This window comes from Nymphaea colorata, chromosome 1, assembly GCF_008831285.2.
Source record: "Nymphaea colorata isolate Beijing-Zhang1983 chromosome 1, ASM883128v2, whole genome shotgun sequence".
Lineage (NCBI taxonomy): Eukaryota > Viridiplantae > Streptophyta > Magnoliopsida > Nymphaeales > Nymphaeaceae > Nymphaea > Nymphaea colorata.
The window spans coordinates 27,777,063-27,797,318 of NC_045138.2; the positions used below are offsets into that span (position 1 = coordinate 27,777,063).

General features: G+C 37.8%; 2 protein-coding genes across 2 annotated transcripts; one reads left to right on the forward strand and one right to left on the reverse strand.

Annotated features, from left to right (window-relative positions):
* Nucleotides 1-934: 934 nt before the first annotated feature.
* Nucleotides 935-5,223, forward strand: LOC116246329 (probable inositol oxygenase). Its single transcript, XM_031618158.1, has 12 exons — nucleotides 935-1,048; nucleotides 1,362-1,404; nucleotides 1,497-1,626; nucleotides 2,383-2,464; nucleotides 3,548-3,752; nucleotides 3,927-3,986; nucleotides 4,067-4,119; nucleotides 4,305-4,427; nucleotides 4,520-4,589; nucleotides 4,689-4,767; nucleotides 4,852-4,933; nucleotides 5,052-5,223. Exons 1-12 carry the CDS (start codon nucleotides 950-952, stop codon nucleotides 5,076-5,078), a joined length of 1,053 nt encoding a protein of 350 aa, XP_031474018.1. The 5' UTR covers nucleotides 935-949; the 3' UTR covers nucleotides 5,079-5,223.
* Nucleotides 5,224-6,374: 1,151 nt separating this feature from the next.
* Nucleotides 6,375-11,178, reverse strand: LOC116246018 (mediator of RNA polymerase II transcription subunit 6). The gene is made up of 5 exons (XM_031617691.2): nucleotides 10,821-11,178; nucleotides 10,007-10,181; nucleotides 8,195-8,264; nucleotides 7,111-7,223; nucleotides 6,375-6,911 (listed from the first exon to the last, which is right to left on the reverse strand). The coding sequence occupies exons 1-5, from the start codon at nucleotides 11,075-11,077 to the stop codon at nucleotides 6,747-6,749; spliced, it is 780 nt and encodes a 259-aa protein (XP_031473551.1). The 5' UTR covers nucleotides 11,078-11,178; the 3' UTR covers nucleotides 6,375-6,746.
* Between the last annotated feature and the right edge of the window lie 9,078 nt (nucleotides 11,179-20,256).

Sequence of the window (20,256 nt, forward strand, 5' to 3'; positions counted from 1 at the left end):
ATAGTGAAGCAGTGTCAAGATTTGCTGAGACGAGTTTGTGAGTGTGTCGTATGTCATATGCATAAAGAAGCTAATATGTGTGCTGATTTTTTTGCTTCGTGTGTCTTTCAAGAATCCTTTAAAGTGACCGTTCTTACCAATCCATCAAGTCTGCATCGGTTGATTGATGATGATGTAATTGGTGTAACTCGACCTCGTGTCATAATTAGTTAATGCAGTTTTAAACGTATTATAGTTAATTAATACGATTTCAAACCGCTCCTATCTATCAAAAAAAAAAAAAAACCAACTCACATAACCATATACTTCCACATGGAAAGTATTCCTCAACGTTTCTAGTCAAAGTTTGGCATCTCATCCAATTGAGAATATCTAGTTCTAACTTTATATATTTGGTTTACTTTGGAATTCCAAAGCAAGTAACGAATTTTCACCTTCAACTTGTCTAGATCCGACCCAAGTAACATGGGCAAGGAGGTTAGATATTTCCAATTTTTCACCGGAGAAAAATGGGATATCGGAAGACCGGCGATAATCCGGTGGTCGCCTATGAGGATGCCACGTACGCCTCGGCAGGCACCCTGTGGGTCCTCCACGTCAGGTTGACGCGGACGATTGAAACTTGCCCCCTTTTATAGTACGAGTAGATCTAAGAAAACGACAAACGGATGAGGATGACACCGACGACCCTCTCGTAATTACCATACCACCCTTACCAATTACGTAAATGACAGTTTTGTTTTAATTTCCCGTGAAAACAAAGTTTAAAAGGACGAGTTCATTGTTTGGCGTGCAGAATAAAATAAGGTTAACTCCGAAATCCCTATAATGTCCACATCGATTTGATTTGTTGTAAACTTTCATTTAAGCGTAAGGAGAGACACCAGAGTGGAAGGGCAATTAGGCCAATTGAGAATAGTGGCAGTTTGGTAAAACTCCGCTCGAGCGCATGCAAATAGGAAGTATCGGTTGCTATAAAAGGCGGCCTCCTCCGAGGCCATCTCCACGCCAAAGCCGTTCGGGCCGTCCTCTACTCCCCGTTTTCTTGGTAACTCTTTTTCTTTGGATAGTTATTTTGTATTCTTTCGTTACGAATCTTGTTTGTTCTATGTCCTGATTATCTTAATTCTTATCATGGATGTATTAAAATATAACAATGACAATTCAATATAATGAAACACACTAAATTAATAATGACCGTGCTCCTCATGGCGATGACGGAAAATGCTGTTCTTATCCCATTCTGACCAGAAAATGAACAGTCGATGGCGATTATCGCGATGGAGCTGCGATTCTTTTTTCTTCGTTCTGTGTAATCGTTTCTTAGATGCTCCGTTGATCTGTTGCCTGTTGTTTTTTAGGTTCGTTTCTGGCTTTCCCTCAAAATGACGGTCATCGTACCTGGTATGCACTTATATATAACTTTCTGTTGCCCATTTTTTCTTATGTGGTGAGAAGATTCTGAAATAGATTTATTTTTTTGGTGTGGAATGAAGAGCCTGTTCATGGGGCGGAGGAAGAGAAGAAGGTGAGCAAGGATGAGTCGTCCACGCAAATGCGGATGAATCTGGTTCTTGACGGAGGTTTCGTGGTGCCGGAGAACAACGCGTTTGGAAACTCCTTCAGGTTAGTTAATTAATTCATCCTGTTTGCGGTATCGCAGTTGTATTGTGATTGTTGTTCTTTTTATTTGTATTGTTTCCGAGGTTGGCGTTTTAGTTTCTGATTATGTTACTGTGTTGATGTGATCTGAGTTTGTTGTTTATTGTTGATCTTTGTTTTTCACGGCTTGGGGTCTCCATCTTGGAGTTGGAAGATGGAGATTAATGGGGAGTTCCGTATTTGTTGGTCTTCCTGAAAATGTGGGGCATGTCGACGTCTTCCGACGTGTCGATGATGTGTTCTTCCGCTTGGCTTTTGTTTGAATGCATGCATTGCAACTGGCAAGTTTCACCAAAATGAATTTTGGATCCTTTTTACCAACAACTCACATGCACCTTTACTTTTTTTTTCTGTCTCTTCATGAATGTTCTTTCTCTTTGTTTGCATGACAAAAAAAAAGAAAAGAAAAGAAAAAGAAAAAGCAATACTGGAGCAACACGTCTCCTTCATAGGCCAGTACAGCCTACAACGAACAGCCAAATAATTGGAAAACCTAGTGGCCAGTCCTTGGTTGAGAAATCCAACAAAATTGGTGGCATTTTCCTCGAATTGGATTGAGCAGATAGATTCGGGCCACGCCTCTTGTTGGACGATAAGAACGGTTGACGATTTCTCTGCTGATGAACCATGATAGTTCTGTTTTTTTCAAAATTTTCGAAGCTTTTCTGATAGAATTTCAGTTTTGTTTCTTTTATACTAAGAATCGGTTTGCACATGCAGAGATTACGACAGGGAGAGCGAAAGGAAGGCGATTGTAGAGAACTTCTACAGAAAGAACCACATCTACCAGACTTATGAATTCGTATGCCTTCTTGTCTCTTCCTTCTTTAGTTTTTAACTTTCCTTTCTTTTTTTTTTCATTCGGTTCTCTAAGTTGTTCCGTACCTGCTGTCTCTCGGAAAAGAAAAAATTTAAGTACGTATTTTTTTCCGAAAATTGCCCAAAATGGTTGTAGGGTTTTTTTTAGCTCCCACATACAAATTCCGGAAAAAGGACAGGCATTAAAAGGAAATACATAAAGGCTGGGTGGCTTTTGTAATTTTGTGGTATGTTCAAACATTTGTATTTGGGATACCAGTTGTTTAGAAATATCTCACATTTAATTCATGTAGGGCTTCGAAGTAGTTAGTGTACAATGAGGCCCAAAGAAAGAAGGTTAAGAAAGAAAGTAGGATGGAAGTTGACATCCAGCCCATTGCTGTGAGTAGTTGACAAAAGTTAGTCGATAGACATGTTAATATGTTTGATTTGGATTGGATGTCCAACCGAACCATTCCACAAAAATTGGATATAGAAAAATATATATATATATATCCAATTAAGAAATGGAATATAATTTCTTATTTGAAATCATATTAGATCATACTGCAAGGCCGGGGCTGACCTTTTTTCTCTCATACTACCTCACCTACTTTTTCTTTCTCGTTATGTATATATATATTCCTTTTGGTTTTCTATTTTTTTTCATATTGATGGTTGAGAAAAGCTGAAAGAAAATTTGTAAATTAATAATTCATAATTTCATTGGCTTTTAGTTTGGCTTCCTTTTAGGGGTTATATAGAAGCTGCAACAAGTTAACATGGGTCTGGTGTTGCCACATTGGATTTAAATCCATTGCTTAACATGCTTAATCCCAGTTCCTAGTTGAGTCTGAATTGACATCGAGTAATTTGTTAACTAGATTTCAGCTTTAGGTCTACACCCATTCTGCACTCAGCTGTTCTAGGGTTCTCAGCAACAACTTCAAATCAGAAAATTGATATGGTAGATTTGGTAGCTGGTGCATCCAGCAGTTCTTGTTAGCTATTCTGAACCAAGTCACAAGACCATGTTGGCAAAATGATATGGCCGGGGGTTCTGATTGCTGCCCCGTTTGTGTATTAGGCCAACAAGAAGAAGGCCGAGTTTGCAGAGCTGGACAGAGCAGTAATGGGCATCTGGGAATGCTGTGAGCTCCTTCACAACTATGTTGATGAGAGTGACCCTGATCTCGACGAGCCACAGATTGAGCATCTTCTTCAAACAGCAGAAGCCATCCGAAGAGATTATCCTGATGAAGATTGGCTTCATCTCACTGCACTTATTCATGGTAAGAACCGTTTGCTGCGGCACTGCACAAGCATAGTGACCCTTGAAATTTTGAATCGGTCTTGGCTTGGTTCTGTGTGGGTCCTCTTAGTTCCATTAATTAAGCTTTATTTAATACATCAAGCTTTAGATTTGTTTAAGTTTTCATTTGTTTTTTGGTGCTCAATTCTGCCAGATCTTGGAAAGGTGATGCTTCATCCTACCTTTGGCGAACAGCCGCAATGGTGTGTTGTTGGTAAGATATATGGCTATTGACAGAACAATTTTCTTGGAATGTGATCTTCTTTTTGCGGATAACCAATTTCGTTAATGCAGGTGATACTTATCCACTTGGGTGTGCTTTTGATGAGAACATAGTCTACTCCAAGGTAACTATTTCGTTTGAACAATTCTTACTGAGCTAGAACCTTACTGGTCTGATCTGACCAGGACCAGGCCCATCACTCAGGTGCTGGTCAGAGCGAAGACAATGAAAATTTTCTCCTCTGTTTGGTTCTATAGTTAGCTAGCTCTAACTTGACTAACATCATTGCGTTGGCTCAATATGGTGCAGTACTTCAAGGAGAACCCGGACTATAACCATCCTGTCTACAGCACAAAGCTTGGTGTATACACAGAGAACTGTGGCCTTGATAAGGTCACCATGACATGGGGCCACGACGAGTACATGTACTGGGTACGCCATTGCTCACCATCCCTTCCCTTTTGAAACTTCTGTTCATCCAAATTTAGTTTGGTCACATTGACACATCGAACTTGTCGTAACAGGTGGCGAAGCAGAACAACACCAGATTGCCACCAGAAGCTCTTTTCATCATCAGGTTCCACTCATTCTATGGTAAGGAGTTCACTGCTCGTCTTTCTGGATTTGAGACTGAGTAGTGGGTCTTTCATCTTTCATGTTGCGAACTGACTTGAGAGAAAAACCTCTGGCCAGCAATGCACCGGAGTGGAGGATACAGATATCTCATGAATGATGAAGACAAGGAGATGCTTAAATGGGTCCTCATATTCAAGTAGCCTGTTGAACCCCAGTCCCTTTTTCTTTACTCTAATTTGGTCACTGAAAGCATTAACTGTTTCTTGTTGATTTTCTGCAGCAAATATGATCTTTATAGCAAGAGCAAAGTGAAGGTCAACCTCGAGGATGTCAAGCCCTATTACCAGTCATTAATTGATAAGGTACTCTCTCTCTCTCTCTCTCTCTCTCTCTCTCTCTCTTTCTTTCTCTCCCTCTCTTTCTCTCGCTCTCTCCCTCTCTTTTCATTGTAGCAAAAGATTGTGATTTATTTTTTTGCAGTATTTCCCGGAAAAACTCCGATGGTGAGAGGAAAGATCCGAGCGGTGATGGTGACACGGGGATTTGGTTTTCATGTTTGCTTTCTGTCTTCGCGTTTGAGCTCCTAAAAATTTGATTTGTTTGGCGGATGGGCTCATGAAATAAAAGGTCTTCTGATATCGTTTCTTGTGCATCCTTCTGTTCATCTTGTTATTTTCCACCACCAATTTACTCATTCCCAAGTCTACCGTGACCAATAAGACTGCAATAATTCAGATATAATCGGCTATCTAAATTGAGAACCTGTTGAATCGAAATGCTGCAAAGCTTATAAATTCATGAAATATCCATGCATCTATCAAAGAAGGTTTCAGATCCTTGCTAGAAATCAAGGTTCCAAATTCTATTCTGATACGCACTTGTAAAGTTCTAAATTTTACTACGAGATGAACCAAAAAAAAAAATCAGAAAAGAGTGAAACTTGCTGCATCAATTTGGAATTGCTTCTTAACCATCGGCTATGAGACTGAATCCTTATTTTTGCACTTCGAAGTTTACCGATTGCCAACCATGGGTGACGGGTGTTGCCAGTAGGAACGAAATTTGACATTTTTGGTGACCAGGCTATTTGTGTTGGGTACCTAGAAGAAGAACGATCGACCCTGATAAAAAATGACCATGAGAGAGCATGTGCCATACATTCCTTAAAAGTCTGATCGTCCTTTCGATATTGAACGATTCGATGCATCATAGAATTGAGGAGAGCTCCACCCATACAAAAAGGTCGCTTACTTAATGAATAACAGAAACATAAAATTTAAATGTTATTAGTTCACCGTGAGAATGTAAGAAGGGAAATGAAGGAGCTTGAAGACGACTCAGTCGGCCACAAATGAAGAATCTTCGGCATTTTACGTCCGTCCCTTTTTTTTCCGGAAGCATATCCCAAAATGTCAAGAAGATAGACCTATGCACGTTTTAACAAGACAGACATTTTATATTCAGCTCAATGAAGCTTTCCATTACATTTCCAATTCTTCCAGGAACTTTGTTTCAAGTGAAAATATTGAAGCGTAACTGCATTCACCATACCACTTTGAATCGTCTCACACATTTTGGGGTTAAGCCTCCTTGGTAAGAGGCACGTTTCGACCATTCAAGAACGCTTGAGCATCGAAACTCCTGAAAAAAACAGGCTGAGGTCATGAGGCCCAATGCACGAAGTAAAAGCTGTGAACCTCTTAACACTCGAAGATAATACCTTCAAAAATCATGCGACACCAAATTCAAATAAAGTCAAACAGGATTTACACGCAAATTAACTACTGCCAATGGAAGCTAAAGTTACTTAAAACTCATCCTAATTTTCATTATTTACAAATATCATAAACTCACGGAGTCAGACATTGGCTTTGTAAGGGTCCAAATATCGGGTACATACTCAAACCAACAACAGAAACCCAAAAGTAAGTGAGATCCAAATGAATGTAGCGAACTTGAACATTGTTACACTTCATTCTACGTCAATGGTTAGTGCTTTTAAAATCCACTAGATGCCTATGGTCCAAACAAGCACCAGAGGGATGGGTAGCGGTTCATGCTGACCCATGTCTCCTTAAACACCTGCCTGATCAAAATCAGCCTGAATGAATTGCTATAGAATGAATAAAGGGCTTCACTTTTCGATCTTGGGCATTTGGGACAGCCTTTGTGGTTCTACTTTTCTAGTCTTGGTCTCTTGGATGGCCCTTCATCAATTATTGGGTCACGAGGATACTGTGAATCCGACGACTGCTGTGCTTCAGAGCCTTTTTCTGCATCGGAGGCTTGTGGTGGAGTGTATCCTTCAGGAAATGGGGGTGGAGGAGGTGCCGGAGGCAGCTGCATACACACACACACACACACAGAGACAGAGCTCAGTTACTTTCAAACATTGTAGCAGCTAGACGGATATGAAACTGGCACCACAAGTTCCATCCATGTTTTATGATAAGGACCTCATTAGTTCTGTCGTACCCTTTTGGAATCATGATAGTCAATATGCACCAACAGAGGCAACGGAATAAGATAGAAAAGATACCTTCCGCAGCAAAGATCCAAGAATGTGATCAACACGTTTAACTTCCTTCAAGTCAATGGCATCTTTCCCGGTGGTTCTTGGCTCCACAATGGCGCTGTCATTTTCAGAATCAACTGCAAAGAAAAAAGATACATCCAAAGCCAATTTCCTGAGGTTATCAACAACAAAGACATAATTATTTAGCACTACAAGATCAGAAAAAATAAATGAACCAAAGGAATTGCAGAACGGAAGCTTATAGGCAGATCACTTCCAATGTCCAAACAAATAGCAAATGTTATTTTCTATGACATTTCCAAATTGTAATTTATAGTGATATAATGGGAAAGCAACCATTGAAGAATGATTACTACAGAGAAAGCAATCATTGAAAATGATAAGAATATAGATGCATTAAAGTTAATTGCAAACTTAAATGAGGAGCTCACTGGGAAAGATTAGGTGCCCTTGGATGACAGACGAGAATAGTTGCATGAAAATTTCATATTGAAAATTAAATTCTAGAGGTATTTTTGGACAGGAGGCCACACACACACACACACAGAGAGAGAGAGAGAGAGAGAGACAGACAGAGAGAGAGATTTCATAAATCACTTGGAGTATTAGCTATGCTAACAAGTGTTATCTGCCATTGACTAAGCCTTAAGCACCAAATGAAGCTTTTAACTACAATATTGCAAGCAAGCAAATGAAGTGAATTGAAGTCATCATTCAAAAGGCACAAACAACATAACGCAGAACTCATGTTGATATCCAGATAGCAACTGAAACTTCATATTCACATCCAAATATCCTCTTGAACCACTATTGACCCATGTAATTTATGGTCTGAACGAAGAGTATAAAGTATAATGCTTCAGCAATTTATATATAAAGTCGTAAATACATTTCCACAGAACCATCAACATAACTCTAGACATCTAGTTTGAGCTTTTACCAAGTGGCACTAGGTGCTTGATTGATCAGAAGCAGAGGAAATCAAAGTAGGTGCAGAACAATGAAAATATCATTGAACATTTCTATAGGAAAGGACAGAGAGGGAAAAACAGATGATTAACAAGCATAGTACAGGTTGCTTGAATACCATGTCCGATCTTTTCCAATTTTGATGCAGCAATTGAGAATGCCTTTTGTATGTGATAAAGCGCCCGTGCCTGTCAATTGAGAGAATAAGCACAAAACTGAAGCTCATACTGCAAAGTTTTCACCACCTTGATGATACTTGAAGACCATCAATAGCAAATCAAAGTCATTAGGGACAAAATGCTAGAAGTTGTGGAATGAATTTCATGGTTAATGAATTTAAGCCTCTTTTGAACAGCTAATATCAAAATATAAGCATCTGAATAATTCAAAGTACTATATTAAAAGGAATTACAAAGAGCAACAGAAGACAAGGTTAGTCTATTGTGCTGGATATTTTTGCATATCCCTTCTGCTTGTTCTACCCATTTATCATGAGAGCCCAAATTTATGACTGAATTTGCAAATACAAGTATTTTCTACTATTCATACCATACAAATCTGGAAATTATAGGTTGAAACTAGAATAATTCAGTCGGATCACATGCCTGAGTTCCTTCCATTTGCTGGTATTTGCAGTACGCACTGACATTTTTCTTGTAAGATTGTAACTTTCTTGACATGAAATTTTCTTACATTAGGGTCCCTGACCATTCAGCCGTTTGCAACAGACTACTTAGCAATGGCAAGCAGACAACAATGAATTTGCTTTCTCCATAGCAAACCATGTATTTCAAGGGCTAAGTTGTTAGAGTCAGATAAAGGTTGTTGAAGGCCCCCAACAGACTAGTCAGTTGTACACACACACCAAACCCCGCCCCCCCCCCACAAGCAGAACACAATGACTAGGTTGACTATTTAATACTGTGACCAACTAGTCACCACTTTGACAACATAAGTCAATTTACAAGCGACTTGACTGACCAGTCGGTCGCTAGTTGGGATTTCAGTTATATTGCAGGATCTCACTAAAGAAGAAAAGACTAAAAGAACATGAAAAACTCATACTCAGTCATATGTTTGCTTTAAATAGTAAATCATATTTGACAGTTTGGTGCTCTGCAAGCAGCTAATTCTTACATGGACACACACATAAATAAATGCATATACCTGCACCTTCATATACATGCCTGTATACCTTCATGCACAGCAACAATAATCCTATTACACATATTTAGGAGTCGACTGTTATCCCATTTCACAAATAAAAGTGCCTGTATATCTTCATGCACAGCAACACTAATCTCATTACACACATTTAGGAGTTTGACTGCTTTCACACTTCACAAATAAATGATACTTGACTGCATCCTACTTGTGACATGGTAAGACAAGCTAAAGCTAAATATGTCACCATCTTAGCATTTTATATGATACTACAACAGATCGAATCTGAAGCTCCATAAGGTGCACAATTCTCCATCTATCACACAGGGAATCAATTCAAAAAATACATTAGACATATTCTATTGGCCACTAAAATCATTTTAGCATTTTGTGAATCATGGATTCAGGCTTCATCTGAGACCCCATTGTAATTGAGCATGAGGTTATGGCCATTTAATCAAATGTGCTTGGTTTCTTCAATTAGAACTTATTGTTGTTTTGATCTTTCAGAATAGGACAGTTGCAATTTTGGCAGCCCAAGATAAGTGTAAAATATTCATCAGATAACAAGTAAAGCAAGATGAACTCTATGAAGTTCCAGACATCGAACTGGTAATAAAAAAAACGAGGAACAATATTTTCAAAAAGCAAGGAATTTGGGACCAGAGATATCATTTTTAGAGGAACAGTTATCTTACACAACCATTGAAATGGAAAAGAAGAAGATGCCAGAAAAAAAAAAACCATGCAAAAGTATATTACATACAATCCGCGAAGAAAAGACGTTACAAAGCTGTGGTGCTTGGTATATTGAACCGTCTAGGATGTAGTAACTGAGCATCGGGGTGACTTTCTCAGGGCTATCTCTCTTCTGCTTTCGGATGACAAAGAGATGGGGTTCCAAAACTTCACTCAACACGTACTCCGTGCCAGTCATATTTCTATTCAAGGAACAAAAAAAAAACACTGTTAAAGAAACCATAGTTAAAATTCAACAAGGACAATCCCCACAAAAAAAAAAAAAAATCCCCTGAATCAACATAAACTGCGAATGGAGTTACGTTGCTTTCAGAAGCAAAACGGAGAGTTCCTGCCATGTGAATCATAAGTTTCAAGGTGCAACTTCCTCGAATAAGAACGGAAAGAAAAAGAAAAAAAAAAAAACTATTTCGCGAACTTCCATAAAGACGTATTTAATGGATTTACAAGAGAAAGGGGATGGCAACAAAGAAACCAGGAGATCAAACAGGCACTAATTTCTGAATTGGATCGAAGTAGATCAATGCAGATAAAGGAAAAGATAATAAAACTCGCTGCCACTATTTTCGCTACAAAAGCAAAAGAAACGACAGAACTAAATCAATCGCAAAATACTCTCAGGGAGGGAAATAAAAAAAAAAGGGAAACAGATCCAATTCCAACAATTTGGAGAAAAAAGGGCAGGAAAGCCCAATTTTTTATCAATCTCAACTCCTTACGCTGGTCACCCAATCACAGTAAAACCGGTCCAGAGGAAGTATAGAAAGGGAGGAAGAGGGATGGGCGGCAGGGTGTGAAGGGGAGGAGTTAGCGGTACTGACGTAAGCTGGGAAAGGTCCAGCGGGTGGATGGACCGCATGCGTAGTTGTTCGTTGTTGCAGGACCAGTCATAGAAGGGGGAGAGGGCGAAGTAGTCGAAGACGAGGTTGCGGTCAAGAGGGAAAGTGTTGAGCCACAGCTGGTCCCTGAAGCAGATCCCCGTCATGTCAGTCCCGGGAGGTGGTGGCGCCGTCGGTGGTGCTCCTTCAACCCCCATCCCAACACCAACGTTCGGTGGGGGAAGGGGTGTTCCCGCCATCTCTCTCTCAGGCTCTTCTCCCTTCACCTGCGTGAGGAATTTTGGGTTTCAGGTGCCCTGCACCCCATGCCAGGTACGGGGTAGATATCCGAACACCTATGGGACGTTTGGTTACTCGGATTTGAAATCCATGAACATGTGGCAAGATTGTTGCTAAAACCTACGATTCATCAAATTAAAGGACATGGGTTAGACATAAGATCTACGCTTAAGATTGTTATTTTATATTTTTATACTAAAAAATCGAATTTAAGATCCTATGAATGGATATCAAATCCAAAACTACGAAATGTCTCGTTAAAATCTATTAGTTAAAATCTATTAGTCAATCTAGCAAACAAAAGATATCTAATTGTCGATTTATTGGACTAAAATTTTATTTTTTGACATCTCACCTTGAGTGTGGTATAAACTGGTGGGGATTAATCTAGGCATTACCAGTTCTCATGGACATTTCTCCCATCCGTCTAAAAGTAGTCTTGGACCCGAAAAGTATTAGAAAAGTGGGATGCTTTATTTGTGGGCATGTGGGTTGTAATTCTCTCGCTCTCCTTCTCACCTGGACATCCTAGATGGGGCTTAAGCTCAGTTTTAGGTAATGTTGTCTAAACTTAAACTGATTACATAAGTACAATTGAGTTATCTCTGACCGAAGTACTCTGGTCCCCTTGCCTGAGACAGGAGGATAAAAAGGTTGTTTGATTCTCATTCCTGCTGAAACGACTGGAGAATGGGGAGCCATTCTTGGCCTGAACTTTCTGCCTGCCGAAGTTTGTGTTCGCTTTTAAAGTATGTGGAACACCTTCATTTTGCATTGGGAGTGTGTTTATAGCCATTTCGCTAACAACAGAATGGTTAGATTCAGACCTTCGAGTTCATACCTTTCATATTTCTCTGTTTTATGAGTATGTTTTCATTGTTGATTTCCTGCAACTGGAGCTGCTACCATGATCACGATGCAGGGCGGATCCCGAAGATCGAGGTTAAGGGCACTAGATACAAAGGTTTAAATTTTTAAGGAGTATCAATATATAAATGAAAAAATTTGCTCAGAAATATCAATATAAAAAGAAGAAGATTGGGCTCCGTGTGAACAATGGCCCAAACATGACCCACACCTGGCTCCGCCCATGTCGCCATGCCCTTCCATGGAACCATCGTGACCCTTTTTTTGTTTTCAAATCATGGGAAACGCGGGGATCTTGCACGAGTGCGTGGACTCATCGACTGGTAGGACGATGGCAAGGACTCATTTCGATTATCAGATTCCACCAGCCAGTGCTTAGAAAAAGGAAATTGTGTTCTAAGCATCTATCCAGAAATTAGAAGTCACAGTTAAAAAAAAAAGTTTCAAAGGAAAAAAAAAAGTTTCAAAAGACGTAGCATAGCAAGTCGGGTAGGCAAGTGCATGGAAAGTGGTAAGTGGGAGTTTTCTCTTGATGTTGTCGTTGTAAACCATGCTGGTTGGAGATCATTACCAGAGCATTACTACTGAATGGGAGCACCCATTAAGTAATCTTCTCCTTGGTACATAACAAGTTATTGTCAACCTAAAGGCGCAAAAAATTCTTGACCATTGGATGTTACAGTCGAAACCTTTGCATATTATGCACCTCACTATAAATCCTGAGTGAATCAGCAAGAAGATAAAATAAATGAAAACATACTGAGTCTCCGTGTTAGGTGCCTGGTACAGGCAACAAAGATACCAATTTTAATTCAATAAGGAAAATTATAAGATATGAACCTTCCAAATTCAAGCACTGCAACTTTTCAGCGATGAAAGTGATATTGGAATCAACAAAAGGAGAAACGAGGCCTTCAAATCCGTGGCCAGTGTGAAACTTTCTCTATAACAAGCAGTTGATGCTTTCTATTATGTGTTAGGATTGGGCAAATGCAACATCGTCTTCCTTCATTCCACCAGCGAAGGGCTCTTCCCCGCACAGATGAAGCTTCATTCTAAAGGGTTGTTCCATACACTGATAAAGCTTCATGTCGTGAGAAACAGACTGAGTAGATATTCGCTGGTCCTTACCTTTGAGCTGTATTAGAGGGGAACTTTGTAGCATCTGCAAATCCCATTTCTGAAGATTTTACCACGACAGTGATTCAATCCATTGTAGCGAAGATTAGACATCCCACCTCAAAAAAAATATACTAACATCAATTAGATCACGCCTTGATCAAAATCAATGCTGCCAAGAGTTGAGAAACAAAAATTTTACAGATTTTGGATTGTTAACTCTGCCTGATCGAAAGGTGATACCAATCTCATTAAACTCTGGAATACTTGGATTAATGGGTGTTCAATTTTGAACAATGGGCAACACAGCAAAGCTAGGTGCTTCCTTGACAAATATTCAGACCCAGGCGTAACTTTTTGTACCCAAAATTCTATTTGTAACTCACAGAAAAGTTATCCCACAAGATATCCTATTTTCAAAAGCACATACATTATTTTTATAGGGAGCTAATGACTTCGAGCAAAAGAACAAAATGATGATTTAAATAGGAAAGAAATGCATGTGTGATCATGCGGGACAGTTTGGAGGCGTAGATAATTGAAAAAGTTGGCCATGGAAGTACTTACCTACGTGGTCATGCCAAAATTTAGGAGACAAATTTCCAAAGTTCTAATGTTTATATTTGTCTGTTACACCTGAATTCCAAGATTCACATTTCAAATGGGAACCTTAAGCTCTTGTGGTCCTTTAAACAGTCACGGGTGCACGATTCAAATACGCAAGGTATTGCAGGAATAATAATGTGAATCACTTACAGGTGGGGAGCCCATAACATATTTCAAATGTGCAGTAGATTTCAGATTGCAGTGGTCGTAAGACCTTTCTCAAAATTCTTGAACGTCGTGAATGATGCACACACATTCTTTCTCTATATCATTGGACAAAGATTAAAGATTTGCAATGATCGAAATAATCAAAATGATGAATATGCATGCATGCATAATTTTCATTTTCAGAGTAGAGGGAATCGGGAACTCTCAATCACTTTGTTGCTCGACCTGTGAGAAATTAGGACTACTTCCGCATGGCAGGATCTAACTTGGATCGTTTAAATGAAGTTCTAGATCCAGTTTAAATATGAGATACCAGAGCACTGGGGGAAGGGAAAGATTGACAGATTAGCATTCATTCCAAAACAGAAAAGATAACAGCAAGAATCAAAACAGGTCCCAGAATCCTTGGTCAAAATATGAGCTGAATTATATAATAAAGATGGTATGATTTCACGCCGTTTTTCTATTAGGTTTTATAAAAAACATTTTTCAACCATGAACAAAACTGCCGAAGATTCAATTTCTCCAAGTTTTTCCGCCACTGGATTGAATCGGTTTACTTCCGATTCAATTTGAATCGGGCCATGCCGGCCGATTCTGATCAAAAGAGAAAACGTTGGGAGGTCATCCCCTTGGTGAGATGATTTACATCATCCAGAATGTGAGCTCATGATCTCCTTTTACGTCTTTATGCTCTTGATTTAAGCACTTGGTTTTACTATGAACATTTTACAGAACTGAAGTCAAGTTCCATGTCTGCTACCATCTGCTTGGACCTTTTCCTCCAAAACATGGTGGCACAAGCTCGCTTAGGTATTTCACTTTGGGAAGCGGGACCTTGACTTAAGTGTTCTTTGTTTCAACCAATTCAAAAAAGACTTATAAAAGGTTTTTTCCATTTTCAATTAATGCATATTTTTCATTTAATTTATCAAAAATAGTTTTTAACATATTTTTTCTGCATGTTCACAACCCACTCAAGCAGATTTGCCAGATCAGCAGCTTCACAACAATGAAAGAAAGAGACAACAAAAATAAGATCGCCATGCTTAATTTTAGAATCCTATAGAACCAGTTGGGAACTGTGACATTATGGCACTATCTCATGTATTTAATTTAAAAATTGATTAGATTCATTGGATACTTTCAAGTAGAAACATAGGGTTACTGTTCCCAAACAGCGCATATGAGATCCGTTGACAATGGAAATAGTAACAAACTGTTGCATATAACAACGACCCCTACAAACCCTAATCCACAATGCCTTCAATCTTCATTTCATCTTGGAACTGCAGTCAGCTAAGAACTAGTCGATCCTTTTTTCCCTCTTTGTGCATCATAATTTCCACTCACCAAATTTTCACATTAAAAAAAAAAAATAAAGCAAAAAACGAAAGGTCTAGATTTTAAGAAGTCATATGAGGGTTTAGTTGGGAGTCATTTTCTCGAGATTTAACACTGTGCGTCCCCATTTATTCACTTGCTTGTCGTTTTTCTCCCCATTTCTTTCTGAATTCATGAAGTGACATTGGAACTTATCTAAAACCCTAATCACTGATCAATAATGCATCTACGAACTGTCTAATTGATAAATGATGTGCAAAATGTTGCCAAGCTAAAGGACAAAGACTGGTCCATTCGCATATATATATATATATATATATAATGGTGACTCTAAAACTAATGGATACCTAAAGCACCAAAGCTAGTTTGTCTCATTCATTCGATAAACAGTTAAAAGACAAACAAGAAGAAAAAAGTGGTAGGTATTTTTTGTTATACACTTGCAGTTCACACATTTTTCTCTTTTTTTTTTCCTCAATCGTTCATCAAATAGATCAAACGGTATATGTTTGGTGTCCGTTGATGTCAATTAGTTATATATATATATATATATATGTTTGGCGTCGGGGTCTGTAGGTGCTTAGATATATATACACACACCTGGTTTGGCTTTTGGGTAGGGAAGCAAACAAGTCGGATTTAACTAAACTAAGCACCTACAGATCGGATAAATGGACCTTGTACAACTAAATAGAGAAAAAGCAGACTAACGATAATATATAGATCGATTGGTTTGCCTCTCCAATTTTGGACATATCATTCAAATCAAAAGGCAACAGACGCCTAGTTTTCCGTTTTATAGAGGAAGAATTGTGAGCACTGTCCGTTTCGTGGAGGAGAAAATGACCTCCGGAAAAGACTTCAAAAGCCTCACTGTGAATCAGTAATCGAGTACGATTTGCATTGACAAGAAATTAAAAATATGTTTCTTCAAGACATATTGCGTCTCGCACAGGCGATAAGGTTTCGTTTTTTTTCAGTTGCAACTGGCAGCATTTCCAATGGCTTCATATGACCTGAATTTTCAACCGTCCAGTAGTTCGAGAAGAGCTAAATCAAACAAGACCAGAAACCACGGATTCTGCTCTGATCGTTAATTATAAAACAATCAGAAACGGGAAAGATAATAGTATTTTCACACACAGTTTACAAATATAGCTAGCTTGCTGGTTTTAGTTTTTCTTGAGAAGCTTTAAAAATGTAAAAAAAAAAGTGTGAAAATAAAAGATACAGTAATAGAAAATGCAAAAAAAAAAAGCAACAAACGTGCCATTATAGACCTTTTTTGGAATTTTTTTTTCATTTTGTCGTTTTTTCAAAATGACGGGACTTTTTATAGTTTTATAGGACTGACTTATTTTTGAAGCATTAGACAGATTTTTTTTTTTGAAAAAAATGATTTTCCGTTGCTTTCACCAAAATCAACTGTCGGGGAGGTTCCTTTTTTGATCTAAACATAATTCAATGTATCTTTTTTATTTTATTTTATTTTATGTATCAAAACAGTGTTGTACTAATCGCTGACTATATGTATGTATATATAAAATTGCATTTGGTTTGAGAATGTGGAATGGGTAGTATTGTCGGTGCGCTTCCAACTGCATGAATTAATGAAACTTTACACATGAATGGCCCATTAACCATGAAATCAGAAGCGAACATCCTTTTTCTTGGGGGCACAAGGAAGGTGGAGAACATATTAACCAAATGTATTATAGCATTTCATGATGAATCTGTTACGAGTACACTGTTCCTTTGGCCGTCTCCCTCAAAATAATTGTATTATCAAAACTTTTTTCGTCTCAATTCTCGACCTTTTACTCCCCTTCGTTGAGTTGAGTCCCATATAAAAAAGATATTGGCTTTCTTTGAGGCATTTGACAATTGAAAAGCAAAATCAAGTCTGTCATTTAGATGGCCAATTCATGGTGCCATTTTAGAACTATTATATTTTTGCAAATAACTTAACAGTTTTCGTTCTTAGAATATGTTTATATTTACATATTTAGGTTTTTTTTTTTCAACAAACGAATTTTTAATAAGTTTTGCCAGTTCACAGCCATTTCAGCTCAAATGATACACATAGCGTGCGGTGCTGGGGATGAAATGACAAAAATACCCTTGACTGTAAATGATGAAGACCCTGTTAGAGCATAATGAAATCGAAAAAAATGAAAATGAAAAGGCAGAACACAGGTTGCTTTGTTGGCGGCTTAGCAGTGGAGCCAGAAAATTTTGTGGAGGGACACTGATTCACAAAGTTTTTATATGTGAAAGGGCACTCACATATATAATAGAATAAATATTTGAATACCTTAATGTAAAAAACAAAATAAAATTGATGTGCGGGTGTGGGCAATTGCCCACACCAACCTACATGTGGTTAACAAAAGTCAAGTGTGCTTGTATTATTCCATCAAAATGTTTGCATGGTTTTGTTAAATTTCCATAAAAAATTTTGAATAGTGAGATTTTGGTCTGTTAAATAAGTTATATAGAAACTAATTTGTTTTTATCGGCTAACCAAAAGCCTCATATTACAGATAAACATATTTAAGGCTCATTTGGCAACTGGAACAATTTGTCACTATTTCATGAACTTGTCCTAATAATTGGAGCGGAATTATAAAACTTTTTTTAACATGTTCCATGAATTTACCTCAATTTTGAAGCTATACTAATAGAAAAGTTACATACTGTTGTTTGCCAAATAAACCTCAACGGGTAGTTTAATCTACTTCAAAAAATGACATAGATTCATAAAACACTGTAACAAGTATAACATGAATCTGTCCTTTTTTTTTTTTTTGTGTATTCATGAAATTGTTGCCAAACAGCCCCTTAAAGATATCCACATAAAGATTTTGTGATCAGCCCAGCACCTAAACTTTCTCTATTGGTAAATTAAAAAGATCTATAAATTCATCTTTCTCATGTCATTTGCTAGTTTATTGAAAATAATGGTAGCTTGGCCTTGAGAAGAGGACATATGAGGGTATACCTAATTTTGTGAATACGCTTAGCTTTGTCCTGCCTAACTTTCTAGCATCAATTAACAAGATCACTTAGATACGAATAGAAAAAGGGTCGCCAAGCAGACACATTTAAATATGTGCTGATACTATTGACTATGGTCAAGGAGGCTAATACAAACTAATGGATATAGAAAATACTTTACCTCATGCATTTTTCTAACAATATAAATACTTGGGTCTGTTTTTTATTATTGCCTGAACTTTAGATGTGTTTCTGAAAAATCTTTTATATTTATTCTAACTTGGCACCTCTCATTATTGTGAGTTAGAGGTATTACTTTGAGACACCAAAGCAGTTCTAGACCCTGGAATGATGGACATGGACGAAAAAATCACTCGAATGGTAAGATTTCTAGAACAGAAGTATTCCATGAAATACAAATCAAACAGTGGTCCGTGATTAAAAACAAATTCGATCGCTTGATTCAATGTCAAAAGCACCATAATTTACAATCAAACACCTTTAAAATGAGCAAAAGAGAAACCACCAGAGCTTTAGTTCGGCCCCTGGTTTCGGGCACATCTTTGTCCGTGCTTCAATGATGTTCCTTCATAACCAATGGCGAGAAGCAGCGGGACGGCCTATCGAATTGGCATCGAAGGGACGGAAATAAACACACGGTTTTACTCATGAAACCACTGGTTTTTATATTTGATGCTCTCACCTTTTGCATCAATCGAGCATAAAATTCCAATGAGAAATGGAAGTAGTGGTCAGTGATGAACGATAAAGGTCTCCAACAAGTACCATCATCATGTGAATTGAGAAAAAAGATAAACCTGACCTTGACTTTGGTGAAAAGGACTCGCCTTCCTCTTCAATGTTTTACAAGTTTTGTGAACATAATTGGAAGATGACATAGAAAAATACGTGGGTTTTCTCTTTTTTTTTTTAATTAAGAAATAGAAATTTGAAAAACAAATATAGAATGCGTTAAATAATAAAAGTAAGGTGAAAAATAGAAAAAAAAGAAGAAGGAAAGTCGACTATGAAGCTAAGATAAATCAACGGAGAAGCGAGTTTTCATCTGGAGTGAAACAAGCTTCCTATAAGATGAGAAAAGTGTTTGATCTCCAACCTCTCCGTTCTGAAAGAGGCGTCAGGCTTCATATTCTAGAAAAGTGCTCGAAAAAGCAAAAGTGAATTTTACCACCAAGTAAAAGTTTATGGCGACCTGGCTTCTTAGTTGTTACCGTTTACTATTGTTGATAAAAAAGGAGTATTGCTAAATGAGCTCCTTCTTATGGTTGTATTAAAAACGGTGACTCATCGTGTCGGATTTTGCAGAATAGCGCCCATCCGGTTTGTTAATCCTCCTATTACAGTTAGTGTCTAACAGCTAGCTGGGGAAAATGATCTTTATGTTTATCCGCAGAGACAAACTTATTGGGAAAAAAAATTGGAAAAAATGACTTACTCTAGTTAGGGGAGCCAGCAGGGCCTTAATCCCCGTTTGAGATTTTAAAACTTTAAAAATTTATATGTAAATTTTAAAAAATCTTAAGTTAACATATACAAAAAATTTAAAAATTTTTATTTCGGCCTTTGTTAAAATTTTGAAATTATAGTTTGACTCCTCCACCTGGTAACTCTAATCATTATACACCTCAGATCATGTGTCTTATGGACAAACTTGCATGAATCCAAGAAAACGCGGATTTTCTTCCAGAAAAACCTGTTACTAATGGATATGGTTGATTGTTTCTCATTTTACATGGAAAAAGTGTTATTATTTACCTGAAAATATGGCATTATGTTCTAGAGGCACATGTTTCTAGAACACATAATTTAAAAATAATACATTCGCTTTGTAGAAAATATGATGTGTTTATGCATGTCGTCTTTAGGTTGAACAACGAAACGCTGTCAAAATCATACCATGTTTCTTAAAACAAAAATATAGTGTTTTTGTAACATAAGAACGTAATGTTTTCATATTGTAAAAGATGCTCCACGATAACATTTTTTACTCGTTAGTAAGAAAGATGCACATATGAGC